Source organism: Diadema antillarum, unplaced genomic scaffold (assembly GCF_040938485.1).
Source record: "Diadema antillarum isolate AM-2024a unplaced genomic scaffold, OU_Dant_1.0 seq00000539_RagTag, whole genome shotgun sequence".
NCBI classification, from domain to species: Eukaryota; Metazoa; Echinodermata; class Echinoidea; order Diadematoida; family Diadematidae; genus Diadema; species Diadema antillarum.
Window position 1 is genome coordinate 1,111,827 of NW_027271487.1, and position 17,863 is coordinate 1,129,689.

The 17,863-nt window shown below is 37.9% G+C and overlaps 1 protein-coding gene across 1 annotated transcript in view; it reads right to left on the reverse strand.

The window, feature by feature from the left end:
* Positions 1-10,113: 10,113 nt before the first annotated feature.
* LOC139734681 (poly [ADP-ribose] polymerase 2-like) overlaps positions 10,114-17,863 on the reverse strand; it is a gene marked incomplete at its 5' end in the record, with an annotated part of 28,050 nt that continues 20,300 nt past the window's right edge. Inside the window, 2 exon segments of the mRNA XM_071645466.1 lie at positions 10,114-11,568; positions 13,494-13,618. Coding sequence (XP_071501567.1) covers positions 11,415-11,568; positions 13,494-13,618 — 279 coding nt within the window.

Sequence of the window (17,863 nt, forward strand, 5' to 3'; positions counted from 1 at the left end):
AAGAAAGCACGCAAAAATTCTACACAGGTGACCTCGTTAAGCAAGCGGTATTGCAATAGAGCGCATTGCTGCATTTCTGAATATGTGAGCCTCCCACTCATGCATTCTTACGGTGAACCCCTACTCACGCATTCCAGTGTTCCGTGTAATTTGTTTTGGGTTTTTCAGAGTAATTGGTTTCTCTGCTCAAGTACCACAATTAATTTTACAAATCCAAACATAGAGCTGTTGATTTATGTACTACATGATGTGAAATTATGAAAATTGCCTGGACTACCCCTTCATGTGACAACATACGCACTTGTATTAAAGCTCATGTGTACAGTTGTAATTGTTGAGTGTGCGCGGCAAATTATTATCTGTGACATCAGAGCTGTGCAATGGCACAAAAACTTCGAGTGAATATATACATTAGCATATTCACTTCTGGTCAATTTCCATCTGTTTGCGTTTGAATATACAAATGCCGCACAAGACAGAGTGGATCGGTGAGAATTGGATGCGCAAGTCCAACTTTCCATGAGCACAGCAAGTTGATTTTAGACGGTTTCCAAAGTTTAACAAGAGCATCCAGTTCTCATCGATCCACGAAATAGGCCTGTGCATCATTCGTTTTATAAAATGGGCTGTAAATTAATGAAATTCAACCTTTTCTCCATCATGCATACAGTATTACATCTACAAGGCTTAACCCTAAAAAGACTGAGCTATTTCGATGCCTCGTAGGACGGGGGGGGGGGGGGGGGGGGGCTCATTGCCCCCCCAAGATCTTGGCCATTGACCGCATGATCCCAAGGAAATTTTAGCACGCGCCTCATCCACAAGGTAATCTACAAAACTGAAAAGGTAATAATTTCAAAGTTATTCAAATTTATTTAAAAGAAATTAATTATGCTAATTTATGCATGAAATAAAAAAAAATTGGCTGTAAATCTGTAATTAAAGGTCCAAAACTGCTAATTTTTGGTCTCGGTACTCTTTGAAGGATTCTCATTTTTGTACATAAAAAAACCGGCGGTATCAAAAATTTTTTCTTATGTATTATATTGTTTTTAACATTTCTTATGTATTTCATTTTTTTTCTTTTTGTTTGTTTTTTTCGATGGAAATCATAGGTGACACTTTTCCGATCATAAACAACATGAAATTAATTGATTTTGATCAGTTAAAGTAAAAATAATGATACATTTATGAATTTGGGTCAGAAACGGAATTTGCATTGGATTTGTCCATGAAATCACGTTTTTGAGCAATTTCGGGTCTGACATGCACCTACAAAATATTGTGTAACTTCAGAACCGCATACCCGGGCGTCGCGAATTTGGTCTCAAAAGTTGCGCAAGACTCAAAAGAAAAAAGTCTTAAAACGTCGTGGCGCGAGATTTTTGCGTTACAGATTTATCTTGAAAAATGTCGAGGGGGGGCCCAAAAAGCCCCCGCCCCCAGTCATTTCAGGGTTAAGCCATGTGTTCGGATTTTAACAGACGCATGGCTCAGTGTGGATCAGTGAAAATCAATGCGTGATAATTGACCAATCAGACTGCAGCAATTCTACAGCCCATGTTAAAATTGCGAATTTAACACAGGAGTCGATGGAAATTGGTAACATCAGCCATGCTATATCAATTTTTGCTCACACAAAAATGCAGGGCTGACATAGACTCACACGATGGTACTTCTAACTGAATGTCACATGATGGGCAATCAACTAATCGGACAGCTATAGTCTTTTTTGGAGTTGGATATGTACTTTGTTACAATATATATACATTTTTAAGCAAAATCTACAGTAGTATTAAAATGCTCTGCCCTTTTTCGGAGCTAGGGTCTTTTTAACTCGATTATGAAGCTATTTGTAGCAACTCTATGCCAATTTCCAGAGTTATACTAGAATGTTGTACTTGTCTCTTTTCATTAAGATCTGTATTTTGAAATCTTTTTTCTTTGTTCACAGCTAAGCAAAATCACTGTACAGTAGATACGTCCTTTCAAAAATGAATTCCTTTCACATAATATTGTCTGTTTTGGATGGTAGAATTACATGATACATGTAGAGTCTAACTATATGCATAAGGTAGATAATTGACGAGAACACAGAATGTCGATTTTCATTTAGACAGCTTACATTTTCTCAGGGGACTTTTCAGGTGGGGGAAAGATGCAAGCTCCAGCTGCCACCAACAGAACTGAACATATCATTAATAAAAATTTTGCTCACTTACAATCAACTTGATCTTCTCAGCCTGCCTACTTGCATTTAGAGCGATTTCACACAAGGCAGTATCATGGGAGAAGTCTTGAAATGGTAGGACTGCTTTTTCCCCCTATCTTTAAGGCTTTTGTCATTCATTTGCAAATACAATGTATCCATAATATCACTTTATCATGTTCAAATCAAATGCTGTAGACACAACAAATCTGAAGATTACACTAAGTTTACAAAATTTGTTAGGTGATCCAAGTATCCTCTCGGATCACCTTCTGTATCTGTATGGATTCTTTCTTCTTCTTCTTCTTCTTCTTTCTTTATTTCTCCCCCAAAGTTGTGCAGATATAGCTCAGAAAGTGCTATGCCTATCAAGTTCAGACTTATACCATGTATGTATCGTGTCCCAAAGACGACAGATCTAGTAAAATCATAGTGATCAGTCGACCATGACGTCACTATGACGTCATTATATGAAAACACATTCTCAATCATATCTCATTAATGGAATGGAATTTTTCAATGAAATTTACATCACATATATTTCAAGTCAAGCGCATTCTACTCATATTCTCAAAATTCATCTATACCTTAAAACGTGCGCGTACGCGCGCGTTGAAATATTTGTATGCTCCAATCGAGCTCAGAATTTTTTTTGCACACGTTTCAGACCATTTGGAGCATTTTTTGAAAAATTGAAAAAATTGGACAGACGCGTACGCGCGTGCGCTTATATGCACGCACAGCTCATATGCAATAGAAATTTCCTGTTTTTTTCACATGGATCGGATGTCTGAAATGTCAAGGAATATTTCTACCAAGTTTCAAGTCAATCCGACTCAATATGACGTCATACGGGGCCGTCAAAGTGGAAATTCCGCGCGCGCGTCAATGGCGATAGACAGTGCAACTATGCCAAAAAAACCGCCAATTTTAAATCCGATTTTACTCGTCAGGATGGACGGTGTCCCCCCATTTTCTTTACATATTCTGGAAGCTGATGAGTTGTACATGTCATTTCATGGGTTGGCGATGCTGAAAAAATGATTAAAAGATATCAAATTTCTTAATAAAGTAAAAAAAGTAAATTTTCAAAATGACGTCATCAAATTTCAAGTTCATTCGAGCGTATCTCGCTAATCCTTTGCCAATTTTCACCGAGATTTCAGTATGTTGTAGCTTATTTAATGTTCTTTCAAAAGTATCATAACACTATTTTGATTGAATGACATCACCTCGTAAAAGTGGATTAAAAGTCATCTTGTCAAATTTTTCCAGTTTACGTGTTATCTCTTAGGGAGTGCAGTTTTTTCTGGAAATGAAAATTGACATGACTATCTTTATCGAGCACTAGCTCACTTACACTACGGTGAATTTCTCCCAGATTTTGATATGTTGTAGCTGAGACTTTGGGCTATTGTTAGTGTGTCCTCCATTTTTTCATACCATGTCGGGATCACGTTAAAAAACTTGGTTGAAATTAAAGCTTGTCTTCGATGTATTGAGATGTTTCTTTCTTACTGCAACTTTCTTTGCAATAACTCAAGAAAAACGGCCTCTATCACCCCCAAATTTTGCACATGTTTAGTTCATGTCACATACATTATTTCATAAAATAACAACTACTTGATCGGACACCATCTTGGGTATGTAAATTAGGGTCAAAGGTCATAAATGTTTCATCCTGTATCTTAGTGAATACATGTCCTATCTCTCCCATATTTTGCACACGCAAAGACCATGTTACAAGAATCATTTCACAAAATAACTACTTTTTGCTCAGATGCATCATGTCTGTGCAAAGTGGGGTCAAAGGTCATATGTACTTCTTTCTGTATCTTCGTTATGACGTGTTATCTCTATGGGAGTGCAGTTTTTCTGCAAATGAAAATTGACATGACTATTTTTTTCGAGCACTAGCTCACTTATGCTCTGGTGAATTTCTCCCAGATTTTAATATGTTGTAGCTGAGACTTCCGGCTATCGTTACTGTCACCTTCGTTTTTTCATACGTTATCGGGATCACATTAAAAAACTTGGTTGAATTTAAAGCTTATCTTCAATGTATTGAGATGTTTCTTTTCTTTCTGCAACTTTCTTTGCAATAACTCAAGAAAAACAGCCTCTATCACCCTCAAATTTTGCACATGTTTAGTTCATGTCACGTACATTATTTCATAAAATAACAACTTCTTGATCAGACACCATCTTGGGTATGTAAATTAGGGTCAAAGGTCATAAATGTTTCATCCTGTATCTTAGTGAATACATGTCCTATTTCTTCCATATTTTGCACACGCAAAGACCATGTTACAAGAATCATTTTACAAAATAACCACTTTTTGCTCAGATGCCATCCTGGCTGTGCAAAGTGGGGTCAATGGTGAAATATACTTCATTCTGTATCTTCGTTATAGTGTATACGGAATTTGGTACCAAAGATGGCAGGTCTGACTCGCTTTTCTAAATGAGATTCCAAACATCACACGGCGAATGTCCCTAAACACAGATGAAACCTGTATGGTCATGCCTATATTACCAAGTATGTATTTGTTGCTGTATCTTCGTTATCTAGTGTATACAGAATTTGGTACCAAAGATGGCAGATATGACTCCCTTTTCTAAATGAGAATCCAAACATCGCACGGCCAATGTCTCTAAACACAGATGAAACCTGTATGGTCATGCCTATTGCGATCAGGACTTGAATCATTGACTAAAAAAAAAATCGGATCACCTTAATTTGTCAGTAGTGACAAATTACAATCTCTAGTTTTGATTATTGTTCTTTTTTCATCAATTCAGTTGAGTATAAAAAACACACTTACATGACAAGTGTTTGTTTTCTCATGATTAGTGTGATTAGCTTACATAAATTGGAGTGTTCTCAGTCTTTCAAGGGACAAATTAAAGCAGGTTCTTGCAAAAGTGTCACAGGTAAAAATGCCAGATGCAAAAAAAAAAAAAAAAAAAATGTCAGAGTTGGCCTACATTGTCTGAAGCAAAATTGTAGGATGTAAGAATGCCACAGACAAATACGAAATTTGGACCTGTAGTCACCTTCAATTTCCTTTGACTTTTTACCTCTGTTTTTTAAACCTGCATTATACCATTTTTTTTCCCGGCGTTAAACATACAGAATTTACACCACTACAAACCTATAAGCCCAAGATGCATCGGTTTAAGAAGAAGAAGGAAAAAAAAACTAGAAATGTCGCTACAGCGACTGGTTATACCCCCGCCAAACAACATTTCATAAGCTTTGGTCAAAACAACATTTCTTAAGCTTTGGTCAAAAAACTGAGGAAGTAGTTAAATCCGCAAGATCTTTCCTTGATCTTCTGCCATTAATATGCCGTTACCATGGCAACGTACTTTCGGGTACTGTCGAAAAATGCGTCTTGCACATCTACAACCAAAGGCACACATCTGTACCAAGTTTCATTGAAATTGGGCAAAAACTGAGGAAGTAGTTTGCAACACAAAATTTTCCATCATTTTGGCTCATAATATGTGAGCTGTTACCATAGCAACATACTTTTTGTCACTGTCAAGAATGTGTCATGCTGACCTATATCCTAAGACAAACATTCAATATGAATTCCATGAGAATTGGAAGAACACTGATGAAGCAGTTTTGCCATGAAGCATTTTGCCCTATATTTTACCAATAACATGCCGTTACCATGGCAACGCACTTTTTGCCACTGCAGAAATATGTGTCTTGCACATTAACATATTCAGATGAACATCTGTACCTAATTTCATAAAAATTGATCAAAAACTGTGGGAGGAGTTCGCGACGCAAGATTTTTACCCATTTTTGCCCATAATATGCCGTTACCATGGCAACGTACTTTTGGGTACTGTCAAAAAATACGTCTCGCACATCTACAACCCAAGGCACACATCTGTGCCAAGTTTGATGGGAATCGGTTGAAAACTGAGGAAGTAGTTCGCGACGCAAGATTTGCAACGGACCGACCGCCCGACCGCCCGACCGACCGCCCGACCGACCGTCCGCTGATTCCTATATACCCCCTTCAAACTTCGTTTGGCGGGGGTATAAAAAAAAGCCCTCATTTTTCTTCTCTTTTCATGCCTCAACTAAGAAAGGTTCTTTATGCATGGTGTTTTGGGGCTATCTGTCCTCTGTCCAACCCACATCCCATTTTCAAGAACAAATTTCATTCACCCTCGGCTCTTCACGCCTGTATAATACACATGTACGAATGAAAATACAAACACAAAAATGCACAAATAAAACAACCTCTGACCAAAACAAACTGACCACACTCAAAACTCATGAACCAATTCAGACTTTACTTACAACATAATACAATGTGCACATTTCGTATGGATGCACTAAGAGAACAATGAATGTCAAGTCATTACTCAAGCTATCATCATTGTGCTTGCTTTTATCCTTTATTCATCATGAGTTCGGCATTCTCAATAAACATGCAACATTTTGGAAAAAAATAAACAAACACGTCTGTTACAATAATGCAACCACTTGAAATAAGCTTTCATAGGCTTTCATACATTCTGAAATTTACTGGACAAAGCTACTGCTAACTGCTATTGAAGCACAGACACGAGACTTAAGAGCTCTGACAGACAAGTGTTAACTCCGGTTTCAGTGCTAAATTCACATTTTATGCACTTTACGCAATTAAAGGTCAAGTGCAGTTTATGCTAAAAAAAATATATATATACATGTATCCTCTTGAATTGAAACAGGTAAATTAGTCTTACAACAATTTGTAAGTGGTTGGCTGAGGATATCTATATCATCCATTTTACATGGATAAAAGAAAAAATACATGAAGAGAAAACTTACAAGAAATTACAAGAACTTACTATTGACATAATACACTATATACGTTTACAAACATATTGGTCCCAATTTTAATCACTTTCTCTCCAAGCACAAGTGTACCCATGTATAAATAAGAAATGAAGTTCTGCATCCTCCCCTCTAGTTCACTGGGAATTGTACCTTGGCTCAGATTTTCTTAAAGTTCATATTCAACCACAAATATGCAGCAATGCTCAGAGGCTTCTCCTCACACAATGATTCGTATGAAAACTTTGGCAACAAACTCTAACACAGGAAAAAGAATACACTCTTGCTTAAAATGACCAAACACAGCAAAGTCTTCATAAAACAGGTTCAGGAATATAGCCAATTAGACGTGCTGAAGTTTTGTGCAAAAAGTGTGCAACGAGAAAGTCTATCAGCATGGGGTGTAATTCTATGGCACATTACTGACTTCTTGGTATAGTTCATGGTGCAGCTACTAGCAATGTTAGCCATCTGCGTAGGTACAGCTGTGCATTGTGCGAGTATGTATGTGCCTGCAACACAAACCCAAACAATTTCTTTATGGCCATCTGTGAGGCCGATCAAAGAATGGCCAAATTGTATTGAAATACAAAGTTGATATCATATTAAAGCTATTTTTTAGTTGATAGAAAGACAGATTTCATAAACCAAATAATGCACAGGTTTAAAGTTCATGTTTGTGAGGATGCAGCATTTTTCACCATCGCAAATACTAAATTAATGTACTCTCGAGTGCACTGCATTTCCAGTGAGTGCACTCTCACCTGTGCATTATAATTTGTATAATAACAGTAAGAGCATCACAGTTCTTTTTCCTCACAACTTTGTTGTTTCATCATTACAGCAACGATTTCCTGAAAGACTCATATTACGGTGATACCAGGAGGAGAATATTCCACAAAAATGCTTACATTAACAGTAACGTAAGAGGCATATCGACTCTCTGAACCCTTTCAAAAGTGAAGAAAATGTGAACAAAAATATAGAGTTACTAAATTACTACTGTGTGTGATGAAAACACACTTGTCATTGGTCTCCTCATGCAAGAACATCAAGCAAGCTGCTCAAATATAATTGTGTATTGGTTATCCTTATTAAGCCCAAACTATTTGGACCCTTCCCAGGCACCCTATGTAACTTTTTTATTATTTCATGTATCATCGTAATATTTGGCACATGGGTAGAGCAACTCATACTCAACATGACCGTACATTTGAATTTTCTCAAGGTCACCCATGGAGGGCGCTATTTACCAAAATAAAAAGAAATACTTTGGAAATATGCTGAAAACATGATTTTCCTGTATAATTTCTTAATAGGTACATGTATAGTTATCACACTTCATATTTGCAGAATATTGGAATTTTGAGTTTGCAAATTGATATGATAAATTAATGACATTACAGGCATAACTTTGTTGAAGGAATCAAACTGACACAAAATAGCAGGACAATCTTTGGAAAATACTGTTTTTACTATCTCTATTATATCTATCGTTTTATGCCTTTGTCACATTAAAACCAAAGGAAATAATAAGCAAAACATTTCAGGACCATAATTACTTCACATTATGCTTCTTCAGCAAATTTCAGCAAAGAAACGCCCATATCATACACTGTAATATTGTTAACTGAAATTGGAACGAAAAAAGCTGCACAATCTGACTGACGTAATGTCAGTTTATGGTTGCCATGGCAACCAGCAATATCAAATATCGCTAAATTATATATCAAAATGTTTGCAATAAGATTTTAGGAAAAGTCACCAAATTTGGTTGAAATTGGATTAAGGGCGAAGGAGTCGCAAATGAAAATCTGGTAGGGGGCACAATGTGCCCCCTCCCCCCCCCCCCCAATCCCTCTTGGGCTTTATAGCGTTAAGCATATTGACTAGAAGCATAAGCAAACAAAAACAAAACCCCAAAAGGCAGAGATGATCAACCTCATGCCACCTTTAGAATGATGTACACAACATTGATTTTACCATTTCAGTCAAACCCTGGTATCTCAGTGCTGTTGGAACACTCATGCCCAGTAGTGCCCTTGCAAAAGGTCGATATGTGTGAGGTGAATCATTTCTTGAATGTCCAATGTAACTTTTTTGAATCGCATCATTTGCAAGATCAATCTTATGATCAATCTATGTGAAACAGGTTTCTGGTATTAGAGAAATTGTTCAAGATTCTTTGATTTTAGGGGCTTTGGGGACCCCTGGGGGGATTGTACCCATTTGAACAAATGAAGATCCTATCACCCTAGAGATAGGTACCTGCCAAGTTTGGTGAACATTCATCAAGGGGCTTTCAAGAAGGCACTGAACATGTAAAAAGTGTACCCCTGATCAAGCCCGCTGATATGGTGCAATTAACTCCGCGATAAGAGGCCAAAGCTTTTGAATTCGTAACGGTCATCGAAGTACAGTACTCTCCGCATAATCGGGTAGGCTCGGACAGAGTGTTTCTTACCCAATTAAGCGGAGTACCTGATTAACAGAAAAACACGTCTCATTCACATTTGACAGACAAATGTGTATGTACATACATTGTACACTGCACCAAACACCTACACTGTATGCTAAACACACGTGTTTGCATGGCACATTATACATACCTTACACTCGGTCAGTCACGAGCAATAATTTACACTTTTTTATGGACAAATATGTCTTCAGAAAACTTTGTCGTTTGACTATAGACTCCTCGCTAACACACAGGCGTTTTCCGAAATGAACACGTCTCTTTGTGTGCACTAGTCACGTAGAATGTGGGGTTACTTTTCGAGAAGTGACTGGGGAAAAGCAAAATTATGGAGCTGGTGCATGGCCTGATTTTCGTTGCAAACTTCTCGTATTGTTAAGGTTGTTGCGGAGCAAGGGAGGAGCGCAAGTGTGTTCAACTCCTGTCTGTCTATGCAGTTGTGAGTGCCAGCTACATGTGTATTCATGTTTAATCATTCCCCAAATAATCGGTCTTCTTTGCAAATTAAGCAGAAAATGCGATTACCCGTGGAAAATATGACATTCATGATTTTTTAAAATGTTATATGAGTTATATAAGTCTGCTACAGCATGAATATGCATTTGATTAACATATTGCTAGTCTGTACACACCAGACTCACTACCTGCAAAGTTTCATGTTAGCGCAATTAGTAGTTAGGTGAAAATCAGAGCAAAAAGACAACCAAATTTAAGAAAAATACTGGACATGCACAGCTAAATCATCCTCCTGCACATGCGTTCTCTACTGGTCAGTGCACGCTTAGCCAATCAGCAGTGTCAGGTTCTGCGCACGGCGACAGAATTCGGTTTCAGTCCACAGGGTGGTGAGTGGGCGAGAGACAAACCTTGCAATGTGCTTTAACTGTTTCATGCGGCACGAATACCAATACATTGGACTGCGTACTGCTTACACTATAGATTTTACATGGGTCACAAATGAAAGTACACTTTTTTTTCGTCACATAACTGTGCAACAAATGATACAGAAAAGATATTTGGAACACAGTATGGACATACTACCACAAGTCATATAACGAAGTTTCATTTTTGGGCAATGAAGGAAAATGTGAGAAAATAACACTTGTTTAGAGATCAAATTTTCTTTTTTGGAAGCAAAGTTTTGACATTAATTTCACAGGTTTTATCCTCAATAAAACCCAAAATAATGAACATTGTGAGTTAGAGAATACTGTAAAACATGATATATTCGCGAATTGGAGCCGACAGCCTTTTTCGTGGCATGAAATTTTCGCGAATTGCTACTGGCATTCAATGCATGTAGTGTAGAAAAAAGCTTTCGCGTGCATTTTAATTTCGCGAATTTTGGCGCTCGCGAAATTAAAGTGCACGCGAAAATTCCTCGTTTTACAGTAGTTTCTCCTTCAACATTTCCCCAGCAGTTTTGTGTACAAAAGCTGTTTACTTTATGCAAATGAGGCTTCCAGGTCATATGCATTTAGCGAGTTAACTGCACCATATCGCCGCGCCTGTAATGCACAACAGTGAGCTAAAAACAACCAAAAACCAATAGGGCAATTCACTGTCCCTTTCTTTACTGACTACAACATTTGTCTCATTCTGAAAAGCAATGAAATGCTTCTACATCCATATTGAATTTATTATCTGTCTATAACATAATGCATTCAACAAAATGTTGGAAGAGTCCTAACATACTGCATTATCTAACAGAGAAGTTGATAATATGGTTGTTCTAAACCAAACTCCCAAAATAAGGTCTACTGATGCTCACTAGGATAGATCCTCACAATGGCAGAATGGTTGTTGAAACCCATCCCACTTCAGTGTGGCACTTCAAGTTCAAGTGTATTTGCAACATTAACTCTGGCAAGTGAATGACAAACTTACTTGAAATTAAATTTAATCTTCACTAGATACTTCATGCGAACCTGATTGGTCTTGTACACAACAAACTCATTGTAGTTGAGTGTGTATCCATTGGGGTTGACAACCCCTGTACCGACACCTTTTCCGGTGGGAACTACTGTTCCATTCTCCCTAGAGAAAGAAATATGAGATATAAGGTTTGATTTCAGAAGAATTTGATATTCAATGAGGCATAAGGTTATTGACAACACTGTCCACATCATAATACCAACACTTTGCTGACATTATCATAACTACAGCCATCACCACTCATTGTTGTCAAGATCAATATTTTCATAGATATCACTATCACAATTACCACCTATATTTACCAAAATGATTACCAAAGTCATTACCACCATCAATTTTATCATTGCATTCACAATCAAGATCATCATTATCATCAATGACATCATCAATGACACCGTAACATTACAACAGTCCACACCATTTCCATCATCACTCATTACTGCAAGTTAACAAAGTTTGGGTCATTCTACATAAAACGTTATATATTTTAGGCGAGAGTGGTCCTTTGGTTTTGCCCAAATTGATTAGAACATCACACATGCATAGAAGTCCAACAAAATATGCATTTTGGTGTTTCTTGAGAAAGTGATAATATATCTATAATTTTATATGGGTTTGAGCCAATACATTTAATTATTTACATTTAATAATAAAACATACATTTAATTAAAAAACAAGAGACTTGAAACTATGGTCATTGATGTACTTGTCCAGTGATGACATTATGTGGTCAGGACAGTTATGCAGAGAGTCACATGAACTGATGGGTAGTTCAAAGGTCAGGGTCTAAGATCTAAATCTGGCTACAGTGTCCTTCTATATCCACAAATATCTACAAACAAAGGAAGTGCTTCAGTGATGGTAATTTTTTTTTTTTAATGGATAGTAATAGATCTGAAAACATTTCTCTTACACAGTAGCATGAAAGCTCAATCCTTTGTCAAGTGGTCAAGATCAATGCACTTTATAACTAGAAATGTCTTATGGCGACTGCTATGCCTCCACTTTATCAATTGGTTCTCGCAATAGGTTTACAGTACGTCTTGACAATGTGAGTTGACAATTTAACAAAATATTTTCGCAAAAAAAAAAATTGAAATGACATGTTTGTCACAAATGTGTTGAGTGTTTACTTTCCTTGAACTAGGATTCATTTGGATGGATGGCTAACTTGTTTGACAGAGCAAGTATTTGGGAATTTGAGCATATTCACTTGACCTCTGATGCTTGCCCTTTGACCCCATACATACAAATATATAATGCCATGTTTCATGAAGATATCTTGAGTCATTTCTGAGATGTGGAAAAAAAAGTTATATCTTAGCATTTTCACTTGACCTTTGACCTTATGACCCAAAACCTTTCCTAGAGAATCTTTATCTGGTAATGCATGTTTACACTAAGTTTCAAGAAAAAAACATTGCGGCATTGCATAGATATGGGTAAAATAGTGAAAGTTTAAGAATTTGAACATGACCTTTTCCCTCAAGCATGTGCAACCCAAAGTTGATAGGCACATTTTCGTCCACTCACACGTACATTTACATATGCCAAGTTTCATTTGGATACCTCAAATTGTTCGTAAACTATGCTGTCCAAAAGATTAATTATGGACAGAATGATGGACAAACGGACAACCCGAAAACATAATGCCTCCGGAGACACTTCATGGCGGAGGCATAAAAACTTTAATAAATGAAGGGAGATGTACATGGTAATAAAGCAATTAAGAGTGATTATTACAAAGAGAGAAGTGGAGGCATTACAGTTGCTCTAGTTCATCTGTCTGTACCATTCTTTGGAAACATTGGGTTGATAAAACCAATTCACCACTCCTTATTTCAGCTTTACTACATAGTCCTGGCATATATTTGTCATCAACATCAATTGTTCCATTATTTTGTGACAATTACCCTACTGATGACTTTCCTGACGTAAACTTAATGAAATATCACAGAAATTTCTGAAAGGTTTCATGTTCCAAACACAAGGAAACTACTTCTACACTTCTTTGAATTTGCACTTACATTGTGAAGTTGTCCTTTGGTTCTGGAGCTATCCTCCCAAGCCCCATCACACTGTGCTTGCCACTGGGCAGTTTGTCAGCATTATAATCAGCAGCCAGCAGCTCATTGGGTTGGCCTAAAGCAACCTGGCAAACCAACAATGGTGACAACAATTAGTAGCACTTTTCACCCGTCTGTCTTCAAATTCATTACAAATGTCTGAGTTCAGTCAAACCTGCCATACAGACATCTGTCTGTGAAAGGAATTGGCTTATGGTGGCCAACACAGATCAAAATTAGCGGCTTTTGATTGTGTCATGGAAATTAGTCCATGCATCATGAGAGAGGTGGTACGCATGTTCCGTTGACTGAGTTGAAAACCTTTTCTATTTGGCATAGCACTAATGTGTAAATGTACAAGTTCATCCTCAAAAGAATTGCTCATACATGCCACTATGAATCGCTATGGACACAGAAGATCACCAACGATTGTCGTCCACTGTTACTGTTTCTTAACCCTTACTGAATTCTGAAATCTCCATAGACTTAATACACAAGCCACCAGGTTCCCATGTGGAACAGGTTAAATACAGGGGAATTCCGTTATAACGAGATTGTCGGTTCCAGGTGATTTTTCTCGTTATATCCAGATTCTCGTTGTATCCGCACACTTGTGGAGTGCACACTTTATATAAACATGCTCTGTTAAAATTAAGTTACACGCATTAAATAATATGACGACGTCGTATTGATGAACAAAAAAACAAGAAATGCGACAGGAAAATACGAGAGCATTCTCACGATAATTACAATAATTTTTTTTTTCTCGACGCTTGTTATCGAATATTTCAGATTTGACAAATCATATAATAATGTCGTAGATGGGGCCTGCCTTTCGTGTTCCCCACGCTGATCAATCTGCACATCTGAGAAGAGAGAGAGACGAAGCAAAATTTATGCAACTAAAGGTAAGGTAATCGCGCTATCAATGCTGCATTTAGCGTAACTTGCATGGATGAAAGCTGTGAGTAAAATCCACATTTATCTTTCACTCTATGACAAATTATTGATATACACCACGTGTATTATGGTGAAAGTTTACACCACAATTTATACTCTCATTTTTTTTTTTTATTTCCTCCAGGGAAACTGTGCCCTACATCCTATTTATTCGCTTGCTATTACTGTACAGTGCGATGAGCGAAACGCGTGCTACTTTTACTGCAAGAGCGCCATGTGCTTCCAGCTTGTTGCGATGCATCATGTTGAAGGCGTGCTTTGCGTGAATGTTTTACCCAACGAGATTGATGGGTGAATGCCGTTTACGAAAATAAAACCAGTATCGGGCAACTGTGGATTGCAAAATCGACTGAAATAGTACTTGTATTTCGATAAGCTAGAGTTGAGTTAATTAAGATTTTAGCATATGACCCCATCGTATTTTATTTTTGACATCTAATTCAATTTATCTTATAATCAAAGTTACGTAAATGGGTATCTAACTGAGCGGCTAATGTTTGTGAAAGCAGTGAATAATAGCAGATTCTAACTTTCGTCAGGGCTCGGTAACAGTTGCGATCAAACTCAAAAACAGTTTTCATTTTTACAACCAGTTTTTCTTATCGCAAAGGATTTTTTGAACACGTTCAAAATTTTTCCCAAAATGTACAATTCAGTGTGTTCGCCGCTCACAGTTTGATGCTCCCGTTACGTATCTTTGGAAACATTTCGGATACGTATGTACACCATTTTTTCTTGTTTAAGCCATTAAAGAACGTTAATTCGAATTGTAGCGTTTGTGATAACATTTTGGCATTAATAGCGAAAGCTTCTAAATATTCCGATGCTGTTCCATCAAGGCCCTCAAAAAGAGACTTGCGGTGCGTCACCTTGATTGCGTTCTGTTCCATCACGGCCCTCAGAAAAAACTTGCAGCGCGTCACCTTGATTGCGTTCTGTTTGGCACTGGCAGATGTTAGTCTCTGCTTGCACGCAATGATAATACAGACAATTCATGGAGAACTAACCTTTTCTGGTTTTGAAATAAAGCGCGATTTTGCCCGTTGTTTAGTTTGGTTTCAAAAAAAAAGAAAAAAGTTGTCATTATATCCGCACAAATTTGTCTTTGTTTGTCTCTGTTTTTAGGCCCGAAAATTATCTCGCAATAACCGGAACTCCGAATCTCCATGGGCTAACACGCAAATTCATTTGGGACCGCACGATTTATCTCATTATAAGCAGATTCTCGTTGTATCCGATCTCGTTATAACGGGATTCCCCTGTACACAAATTATGAAGCCTTTTTTACAGATTGTAGGAATAAGAATCTGTAGAGAACATGAAAACTTTCTATACACAAAATGTACCATTTCTTTTATCCATGAAAAGATCAGAAGGATGAAATTTGAACTCTGGCCCCCCAAATTGCTTTTTGCTGCAAAGAGGGCCAACTCTGGATCTGCCATAAACAAGCTTGAAAGTACACTCACTAAAGTATTTACACAGAAAATTTCTGGTTTTCTATACTATTAAAAAAAAAAAATTCTCTAGTTTTTGGGCTTTGAGGTCCCCTGGGAATTGTGGAGATGGATATACCGTATTCTCTGGCGATAGATAAGGCTGCATCTCCGCATCGGCTGCACCCCGACTTTGGCGACATAAAGAAAAAAAAAATGTGGAAGTATTTTAAAATGCTCAAAACTCTCACCCTTTTTTCTGAATTCTGACAACAAACTTTGTATGCATTTCTACCTGGTTTTGCATGTTTCCTCATTTGTGTGTGCATGTGTGTAGGTCTGTGTGTGTTATTCTAAGTTTTGATGGTATGAACACTGAATGACGCAAACTCCATGAAGGAAACTGAGTGTCTGTGTGCAGTGTTCATGTATCAAACTATGGAATAAAATTCGTATGAAAAAGAGCTTGCACGTTTGTGTTTTCATTCACACAGCTTGCTGTACAATAGCAGAGAATCGTGCTGCATGAGATAGAACTATGATTTTGATCATTGTGTGATGTTATGATGCGTGCAGGACAGGTTATTGAAATGTAGTGGCCAGGGCGGCTCTACGAAGCAACTTGTTCGCGCTGTGCTTAGTCTCCAAAAAATCGGCAGGGAAACAAAAGCGGTTACCGGTACTAGTATTAGGTGATGACAACAACAGCAAAAAAAAGTTGTCAATTGATTTTGCAGAACATAGCGTTTGTTGCGACACGGATTGTCGCCCCCGGCTCGGGGCGACAATCCGTGACGGAGTTGGCGGCACAGATTGTCGCCCCCGTCACAGATTGTTGTCTGGCGACAATCCGTGACGCTTGTGCAGTTCCCAGTTTTTGACCTCAAAGCCGACAATCCATGATGGCAAAAAATTTGTTGCGACACGGATTGTCGCCCCGTCAAGGATTGTCGCCCCGGGCTCGGGGTGTTCCTCCGGTGTTAAGCTTTGGTGGGATGGGTATGACTGGTAAGTTATGCGTATGTGTGTGTGTGTCTGTGTGTGTGTATTTGTTGTGAGCTGCATGATATGTGATATGTATGATTTGCAGGTGCGTACAATAAGTGACTTGTATTGTTGTGTGTGTGTGTGTGTGTGTTTGGAGTATAATAATACAATATGGAGAACTGTGCATGTGTGGTGGTTGTATAGTGGTAGTGGTTTATTTGTCTGTGTGTATTCGTGTGTCTGTATGCGCACGTGTGTATGTGGTATATAGTGGCGTATGTGTATATCAAAGGGTACATGTATGTGATGGTGCATGTTTGTGGGCGCAGTTTTGTGCCTGCATGAGTATCTGAGGGGTTTGGTGTTCGTGGGCTACGTAGGCCCTACGTATGTGTGTTGTGTGTGAGCGTTCGTGTGTCTACGTAAGGCCCCACCCACATAATGCTCTGCGTCCGGCGTTACATCCAAATAAGTCATTTTTTTTTCTGCGGACACCCGGGGATCTCTTGCTGTCACCAGAGCATTTTTACAAAACATACGGGAAAAAATATGTGAATATGTGGGCGATACGGAGAGATACAACCAAATGCGGATACTTGCGTCCACTTGCGGATATTCTTACAAATTGGCACGTAATTTTGTTCTTTCAACTTGCATAACTTCCGAATAGTTCGGAACACTTGCGGAGAGTTGCGACTATTTACGGAGAGTTGCGGATATTTTCGGATAGTTACAAATTGTTATAGATAATTATGTACAATATGACGATCCCTGCCAAGTCAATGTTTTATGACAGCAAATTTATCACATATTGGACTGTCTTACATTGTACACTGGGGAAAACTGAAATTGAATTTACATACAAGTTGTGAAAAGTTTTCGCATTTCTTTAATATGCTTTACAGTAATGAAAGATATGAAATTTTGAACTTGAAGTTTGAATTTTAT